This window comes from Oncorhynchus mykiss, chromosome 3 (genome assembly GCF_013265735.2).
Source record: "Oncorhynchus mykiss isolate Arlee chromosome 3, USDA_OmykA_1.1, whole genome shotgun sequence".
NCBI lineage: Eukaryota > Metazoa > Chordata > Actinopteri > Salmoniformes > Salmonidae > Oncorhynchus > Oncorhynchus mykiss.
This window is the reverse complement of record NC_048567.1, coordinates 11,339,292-11,348,721: the sequence shown is the minus strand read 5'-3', so window position 1 is coordinate 11,348,721 and position 9,430 is coordinate 11,339,292. Positions and strand designations below refer to the sequence as shown.

At 45.5% G+C, this 9,430-nt stretch overlaps 1 protein-coding gene across 1 annotated transcript; it reads right to left on the bottom strand.

Moving 5' to 3' along the window:
• Positions 1-2,203: 2,203 nt before the first annotated feature.
• On the bottom strand, positions 2,204-8,416 carry LOC110520909 (transient receptor potential cation channel subfamily V member 6-like). The gene is made up of 15 exons (XM_036963852.1): positions 8,361-8,416; positions 7,361-7,581; positions 5,543-5,683; positions 5,359-5,457; positions 5,092-5,267; positions 4,756-4,908; positions 4,596-4,675; positions 4,361-4,496; positions 4,164-4,250; positions 3,980-4,056; positions 3,699-3,864; positions 3,509-3,560; positions 2,992-3,257; positions 2,664-2,770; positions 2,204-2,526 (listed from the first exon to the last, which is right to left on the bottom strand). Exons 1-15 carry the CDS (start codon positions 8,414-8,416, stop codon positions 2,316-2,318), a joined length of 2,028 nt encoding a protein of 675 aa, XP_036819747.1. The 3' UTR covers positions 2,204-2,315.
• Positions 8,417-9,430: the final 1,014 nt, after the last annotated feature.

Genomic DNA, 9,430 nt, shown 5'->3' with positions numbered 1-9,430 from the left:
ATATGTGTGTGCCTGAGTGTGTGTTTGCTTGTGTGTGTGTCAAAATGTGTTTGTGCCGTATAGGTATGACGCCTCTGCATTCATGCTTGTGTCGTGTCTCTACTATCATTAACTGAAGACTTATAGTTTTTATCAAAGATTCTCTGTAATTAAGTATTACGCTATTAGACTGATTAATCATGTAACCGTAATTACTAGGAAGTCGGGGCACCAAGGAAAAATATTCAGATTACAAAGTTATCATTTCCTAAAATAACTTTTCAAATATTTTCATATCTGATCCATAGTCTTCTGATTAATGAATTATTTACTTTACCTCACGTTAGTCTCATTCAAAACGTCATAAATTGTTGGTTATCTGCACGAACCCAGTCTTCACTATCAGTCATCCATACATCAATTGTCTTAAATCATTTATTTATTACTAACTAAGTAATTCACAGAAGTGCATAAACAAACAGTAAATATGGTTACAAGAAATGATAGGAGAATGTGCCCTAGTGGGCTAAACCGGCATGGCGGCTTGTTAGACAAAAGTGGGGGTCGACTAAGAAGTCACTACAGAGTGATAATTATAACAATTGAAATGCTAATCCCTTGCACATGAACGCTCACTCATTCGGGAACAATTGCAATCAATATATATATTTACGTTCAGTGTGTCGTCTTGATCGCTGGTGAAAAGTTTGTTTCTTTTGTAGAATTGTCCGTCTCTCTCTCTCTCTCTGTGTCGTGGTTATAGTGGATAGTTCAGAGTGACATTCATTCATTTCGTCATGGATGGATGTTTCGGCGGTTGTCGTTCTTCGCATTCAATGATACCGAATTCCTAGCTGCAGACTAGTAATTAATATCAAAGACTTGTTCTTATTCTTAGTCGGTATCGATAGTCTAAGAGTTTAACCACGTGGTATGGTTAAAAGATTCAGCAATGGTCTACAACCTTTGTCTCCCCTAATGGAGAAAAACATGGTCTGCAACCTTTAGCCATCTCGTAATTGAGGTAAGCTCCGTCTGCTGATCGAAAACCCGAGTGGGGGTTTTATTCGGAAGGGCCGAAAAAGGACTGTCCCAGGAGGCCTGACCCTAACTGGGCTCAGGGGCGGTCCTCTGATTTAGTTCAAATCAAAAGGGAATTGTATTTTTCTTCATTAAACAGTCCAAAATATATTACACAATTATACAAACAGTAACATACTCACTCATTCATCTTATACAACAATTAGATGTAAACCTCATATCTGAGGCTATTATATAAACAGTGTTATGGTAATGTGGCCACAACGTCTCCCATGAGCTCCCCCAAGTTGTGACAAACGGACCAGTTCGTAGCTGGATTCTTCATCGATCTTTTATACTTTCTCCGGAACATGAAATTTGTTCGTACCTCAAGTTCCGTGAGGTGGAAGGATTTCCTTTGTCCTCTATGAAAATGTACTCTCTCTATACTTGTTACTGTAATTTAGTTATTCCAATATGTTTTCATTAATTGAATTCCCTTAATCTATTTTATGAGAATTTGTAAGATTTGTGTTTTTATACAATAGACGGAGACCAGTCTTTTCAATAATAGGTAACAGAATTTATTCTCGGAGCACGCAGCCACGTTACCACGAGCAACCGTTTATATACAATAACATGACGTCATTTCATTGCTTAAAAAATGAATCTCCTCCTCCAGACCGGGACAAAGGGAACTTTAAAAGTTAATTCAAAGTTCATTCTGACCCCCTAGCACATAGACAGGACACACAACAAAACTGAATTAACTTTTGACTCCTCACCATTATCGATCACCACTTAGCTGACAGTTCTAATTAACAGAAAACCTAGGAATGCACTCACTGCCTTATCTAAAACACCCCAGAGCTCAGTTTCGTCGGTTCAATCATAGGTTAACTACCTTATCTGTTTACTTAATCCACAAACCATTCCTTTCTTCCTAGTTGGAATGGTGTTCATTAACTTTAATTACTCCTTGTCCGTGTCACACAATCCCTTCTTATGAACTCATATTGTTAATCAGATATAATAAAACAGAGTATAAGTTTACTTAGTTACAGTTCCATTTAAAATAATTTGTTCAGACTTTTAATCATAATTTTCCTAACAATACTGTGTGTCCATGAGGAGATCCTTAGGAATTTACAACGTCTCTCTGACCACAGCAACCTAGTTGAAAGAGGAAAGGGGGAGGCAGGGAGAGGGGGATGGAGCTTGCTATACCCAAAGAGGCCAACGTCATGACACTTGCATCACACATACATTATATAATAACAATATAATGATCTGTTTTACTGTCTTAAACCTCAGATCTATCTTACTTCCTGGTCATCCTCTTCCTGTTCCATGTCTAAACCCAGAGAGTTGAGGTGAATCATCTGCCAGAATGGCAGGTTTCCAGGTCCTTTTGACGTGTCAGTGTTCTCCATCTCCTCCCGCTCCTTGCTCTGGTCCTCATCCTTAGAGAAGGCTTGCACGTAGCGACGCATCTTTTGCACCAGTGGGTCGTTGCGATCCTCAACCCTGCAATGGAGACATTAAGATAGCCATTATAATACAAAGTCTGTATATGATGGGGATGGGGAAACACTGTTAACACCACCACACCTAAGACAGAGAGTACAGTAATAGGCCAGTTAGATGAAGTGTTGTTGTCTTACCGGAGGTACCAACGCTCCCCCAGGCCGTAGAGCAGTCCACACATCCCCAGCCGGGGCCACAGGCAGCGGGGCAACCTCCTCTCCAACATCAGGGTAGTGGCCACCACCTACACACAGTGAGCAGGGACAAAGGATGTAAGGATTATTAGAATGGCACTGATTGGGATGCTGTATACACTTTCATCATGGTTTTAAGCTATTTTTATGGAGTATGTCAATTTTTTATTTGATATAGGAGAAACTGTGTGTGTGTGTGTGTGTGTGTGTGTGTGTGTGTGTGTGTGTGTGTGTGTGTGTGTGCCTGAGTGTGTGTGTGCGTGTGGCACACCTGTATCCTCCAGAGCTCATCCCTCTCCTGGGCAACTCTCCGTTGTGTATCAATCATCATGGCTGTGAGCAGGTTGAGCAGCAGCATGCAGACCACAGAGAAGGTGCAGTGCAGCACATGGACAATAGGGGGCGTTGTGATGGTGTGGACCACTGGCAGGTCTATCAGACCCACACTCAGCTCAAACTGGGAGAACAGAGTGATGGGGAAGGAGCGGTACGCAGGTAGAGAATCTGGGTTCTGAGTCATGTACACCATCCACAGGGCTGGGAGGGAGGGAGGGAGGGAGGGAGGGAGGGAGGGAGGGAGTGAGGGAGGGAGGGAGGGAGGGAGGGAGGGAGGGAGGGAGGGAGGGAGGGAGGGAGGGAGGGAGGGAGGGAGGGAGGGAGGGAGGGAGGGAGGGACAACAACAACCAGGTTATAAAAATAGGATTTTTATTTATACACTTGTTGGCAATTTGCTTATTTGAAACGTCAAACTAATGCAGTTTCTCTTAAACAGAATGTACTTACATACCGAGCACGATGAAGCTCAGCCACATGAACTTGGTCAGGTCTCCAAATATAATCTAGGATGAAATTAGACAAAACACCACAACAGTTTAACATGGGAATCAAAACAGCAAAACCATACATTCTACAGTAACGTCATGCTAATGCTTGTGTGTGTGTGCATTCACGTGTGTGTGTCTGCTTCCTTTACATACCTTCTGTATCATGATGACGTAAGGCCCCAGCATCTGAAAGCCTCGGGCGAAGAACATGACATTGCTCGAGCCCAGCACCAGACACACAGCCATGACAACTGCCTCCCCCTGGACCCCACTGACCCTGAACACACACAGCAGCACCACCAGGAACGCATAGGCAATACTGGGGAGGAAACACAGATTATTACACAGGTTATGAATGCTTCATAGACATGACATAACACAATAACATCACTAGGCAGGTAATAAAGGCTACATAGGCACCAAGGTTGACTTATAGAATGACATGGAAGGGTCCCCCCAGAGCCGTCTGTCCAAAGTACTGCTTGGCCCCCACTCTCAGCATATCTGGGACCTTAGGAATTGGGAAGAACACAGATTATATTGACAGCCAATAATGTGATCTAATCTACAGTGTAAATATAAGTGACATGAAAAACTATTGGGTGATGTATGTTTTACCTCCAGTAGCAGAATAACCAGGGCACCCAGGACACTGATCATCTCTCCTGCCAGACGCAAGTTGTCCCCATAGGTCACATAACTCTCCTACAGGGACAGAGAACAGGGCACGTGGATCACAAAGGGTTCATATGAACACCTCTGATTGAGGTTTGCACACAGGCTGTCATATGAAGATGCCTTCATGTCTCCCGCACCTTCAGAGTTTTCTGCACGCGGATGGTTTTGTCCATGTCAGATACAGTGTAATTCTCTGGAGCGTCCTTTAGAGGGCGATACACACAACACAGTGTGAAGGTCCCAATGTACAGGAGGTACAGCAGCAGCAACAATCTGTACACAACACAATAATAAAATTACAATAGTAGACATAAACAAATGACAGCCTCTCAAACACAACATCAGAACATAATCCACTGTATGTGTGGTTACCTAAAGTAGTGTTTTCCATAGAGATTCCACTTGAGACTGACCAGTTGCCTAACAGGAGTCACTTCCAGTATCCTTCTTGCCTGAGGGAAGAGATCATCCTCATCATCAGTTTCCCTGTAGGGTATATTAGACCGTATCATGTTTGTGTTCTGTAATGTACCTCTCTCCTCTGGCTGCCTATGATGAGCTCCAGCACAGAGAGGTCGTCGTCGGCGACCAAGGAGTCGATCTCTGAGAGGTCATAGAGGTTAGAGGTCAGTGGTCCCAGGTTCCACTGGACGACTCGCCTCCGGTTGACCAGGTGCTGGAAGGCCTGGGAGAGAGATAGGAAAGCCTTAGAAACCTAGAAATGCATCACAATTAATTTGTAGGTTAAAGACATTCTAATAACAACATATGCTGTATAAAGAATATTACGGAGGAGAAGGTTAAGTTAAAGATATGGGGGAAAAATTATCCCTCTTCTCCTCTCATACATTGTCTCCTGTTTCCTCACCACAAGGTTGCCCTCCTTGGCAGCCAGTTTGAAGGGCGTTAAGCCACGATAGTTGGGCACCATGTCTAGTGGCACAGTCTGGTCCAGCTCAACGTCATGTGCCAACAACAGATCCAATGCCAGGCATGCTAAAGTCTTATTGGGCTGCAGGACCAGAATATGGAGCACTGTGTTACCTAGGGGGGAGAGATGGAGATATTAAACGCTGAAAACGGGAGAAGAGAGAAGAGGGGGAGGGGGAGGAGAAGAAAGAGGAATGTTTCATACCAATGGAGTCCTGGACCCTGGTGCTGGCTCCTGCGTTGATCACCATGGAGATGATGTCCTGATTTCCCACACAGGCCGCAAATGCCAGGATGTGCTCACCTAATGTAAAGCAAACTGAATAAAATACCCACATTTCCTAGAATGCATTTTTATACTCCTTACAGAACACAAACAGTCATCTTACCATAGTAGAGCAGCCCTCCTCTTCTCTTCCTGAAGTACAGGCCTGTGACTCTGGGCGTGGCCACATCTGCCCCTTTACCAATCAGACTGTGGACCAGGTTAATGTTCTGATTCACCACAGCAATGTGGAGAGGTGTCATGCCTGATTGAGAGTGAGTAAGAGAGAGAATATATTATTGTGTGATTAAATATCTGTGTGAGTTTTATGATATTATAGTGTATTTGTCCATTGTGTGTGAGAGTATATGTACTAGAGGTCGACCGATTAATCGGAATGGCCGATTAATTAGGGCCGATTTCAAGTTTTCAGTTTTTTTTTTTTTACACCTTTATTTAATCTTTATTTCATTAGGCAAGTCAGTTAAGAACCCTATTTTATTTTCTATGAGGAACAGTGGGTTTCTAGCCTAGGAACAGTGGGTTAACTGCCTTTTTCAGGGGCAGAATGACAGATTTTTACCTTGTCAGCTCAGGGATTCAATCTTGCAACTAGTCCAACGCTCTAACCACCTGCCTCACGAGGAGCCTGCCTGTTACACGAATGCAGTAAGAAGCCAAGGTAAGTTGCTAGCTAGCATTAAACTTAATCAATCATAATCACTAGTTACACATGGTTGAGTATATTACTAGTTTGTCCTGCGTTGCATTTAATCGATGCAGTGCGCATTCGCGAAAAAGGACAGTCGTTGCTCCAACGTGTACCTAATCATAAACACCAATGCCGTTCTTAAAATCAATACACAGAAGTATATATTTTTAAACCTGCATATTTAGCTTAAAGAAATCCAGGTTAGCAGGCAATATTAACCAGGTGAAATTGTGTCACTTCTCTTGTGTTCATTGCACGCAGAGTCAGGGTATATGCAACAGTTTGGGCTGTCTGGCTCATTGCGAACTAATTTGCCAGAATTCTACGTAATTATGACATAACATTGAAGGTTGTGCAATGTAACAGGAATATCTAGACTGATGGATGCCACCCGTTAGATAAAATACGGAACGGTTCCGTATTTCACTGAAATAAAAGTTTGTTTTCGAGATGATAGTTTCCGGATTCGACCATATTAATTACCCAAGTCTCGCATTTCTGTGTGTTATTATGTTATAATTAAGTCTATGATTTAATAGAGCAGTCTGACTGAGCGATGGTAGGCACCAGCAGGCTCATAAGCATTCATTCAAACAGCACTTTCGAGCCAGCAGCTCTGCTGTATGACTTCAAGCCTATCAACTCCCGAGATTAGGCTGGTGTAACGATGTGATGTGAAATGGCTAGCTAGTTAGCGGGGTGCGCGCTAATAGCGTTTCAAACGTCACTCGCTCTGAGACTTGGAGTAGTTGTTCCCCTTGCTCTGTAAAGTGCCTATAAGAACATCCAATAGTCAAAGGTATATGAAATACAAATGGTATAGAGGGAAATAGTCCTGTAATTCCTATAATAACTACAACCTAAAACTTCCTACCTGGGAATATTGAAGACTCATGTTAAAAGGAACCACCAGATTTCATATGTTTTCATGTTCTGCGCAAGGAACTGAAACGTTAACTTTCTTACATGGCACATATTGCACTTTTACTTTGTTCTCCAACACTTTGTTCTTGCATTATTTAAACCAAATTAAACATGATTCATTATTTATTTGAGGCTAAATTGATTTTATTGATGTATTATATTAAGTTAAAATAAGTGTTCATTCATTATTGTTGTAATTGTTATTATTACAAATAAATTGTAAAAATCGGCCGATTAATCGGTATCGGCTTTTTTTTGTCCTCCAATAATCAGTAAAATCCTAATCGGTCGACCTCTAATATGTACCAAGGAAGAGGTCAGAGGTCATGGGCTCATTGATGAGTTCAGGTGCTCCGTCCATCAGAGCTATGGCAGCATCCATGTTATCATTCAGAACTGCCACATGCAGCGCTGTCTCCCCCAGAGCACCTCTCTCAAAGATGTTAGTGGATGCACAGTCCAGAAGTTTCTTAATGCAACCTGCACTGTTCTCTTTGGCAGCAAAGAAGAGAGGGATGTCATTTGTCCTATGGGAGAGAGTGTGTTTGCAAGTTAGAATTCAAACACTGCATTCATAAAATATATCACCAGCCACTTTAAACAATGCTACTGTCACGTTCTGACCTTAGTTCTTTTGTTATGTCTTTGTTTTAGTATGGTCAGGGCGTGAGTTGGGTGGGTTGTCTATGTTAGTTTTTATATGATTAGCTATTGTTAGTTAGCTAGTGTTTGGCCTGGTATGGTTCTCAATCAGAGGCAGCTGTCAATCGTGTTCCCTGATTGAGAACCATATTTAGGTAGCCTGTTTTCTATTGTGTTTCGTGGGTGATTGTTTTCTGTTTTGTGTCTACACCAGATAGGACTGTTTCGTTTCGTTCATTCTCCTTTGTTATTTTGTTCAGTGTTCTCGTGATAATAAATTATGGACACTTACCACGCTGTGCATTGGTCCGATCTCTCCTACTCCTCCTCAGATGAAGAAGACGAGTGTTACAGAATCACCCACCACCAAAGGACCAAGCAGCAGCAGCAGCAGCGATCTCCAGACTACTGGACATGGGAGGAGATCTTGGATGGCAAGGGACCCTCGGCACAGCTGGGAGAATATCGCCGCTGGAGGCAGCGAAAGCCGAGAGGCGGTGGTATGAGGAGGCAGCACGGCAGCGCGGTTGGAAGCCCGAGAGGCAGCCCCAAAAATGTATTGAGGGGGGCACACGGGAAGTGTGGCTAAGTCAGGTAAGAGACCTGAGCCAACTCCCCGTGCTTACCGTGGAGAGAGGGGGACCGGGCAGGCACCGTGTTATGCCGTGAGGTGAGGTGCACGGTGTCCCTGGTGTGCAGGCATAGCCCGGTGCGGTACATAGCAGTGCCTCGTATTGGCCGGGCTAGAGTGGGCATCGAGCCAGGTGCCATGAAGCCGGCTCAGCGCATCTGGTCTCCAGTGCGTCTCCTCGGGCCAGGGTACATGGCACCAGCCCTACGCATGGTGTCCCCGGTTCGCCAGCACAGCCCAGTGCGGGCTATTCCATCTCCCCGCACTGGCCTGGCTACGGGGAGCATCCAGCCAGGAAGAGTTGGGCAGGCTCAGTGCTCGAGACCTCCAGTGTGCCTTCACGGTCCGGTCTATCCGGTGCCATCTCCACGCACCAGCCCTCCAGTGTCAGCCCCCCGCACCAGGCTGTCTCTCTGTCTCCTTCCTACAGGTGCTCACGTCTGTCCAGTGCTGCCAGAGTCTTCCTCCTGCCCAGCGCTGCCAGAGTCTCCCATCTGTCCTGAGCTGCCAGAGTCTCCCATCTGTTCTGAGCAGCCAGAGTCTCCCGTCTGTCCTGAGCAGCCAGAGTCTCCCATCTGTCCTGAGCTTCCAGAGTCGCCCGTCTGTCCTGAGCTGCTAGAGTCGCCCGTCTGTCCTGAGCTGCCAGAGTCGCCCGTCTGTCCTGAGCTGCCAGAGTCGCCCGTATGTCCTGAGCTGCCAGAGTCGCCCGTATGTCCTGAGCTGCCAGAGTCGCCCGTCTGTCCTGAGCTGCCAAAGTCGCCCGTCTGTACTGAGCTGCCCGGAGTCGCCCGTCTGTCCTGAGCTGCCGGAGCTGCCGGAGCCGTCCATCAGCCAGGAGCTGCTGGAGCTGTCCGTCAGCCAGGAGCTGCCAGAGCCGTCCGTCAGCCAGGAGCTGCCGAAGCCGTCCGTCAGCCAGGAGCTGCCGGAATCGCCCTTCACTCCGGAGCTACCGAAGTCTCCCGCCTGTCCTGTGCTGCCGGAATCTCCCGTTTGTTCGGTGCTGCTGGAATCTCGCGTCCATTTGGGACCCATTGCTAGGGTACCCAGTCCGAGGTCGGCGGCGAGGGTCGCTGCTCGAAAGAGGCCACGGAGGCGGTTGAGGA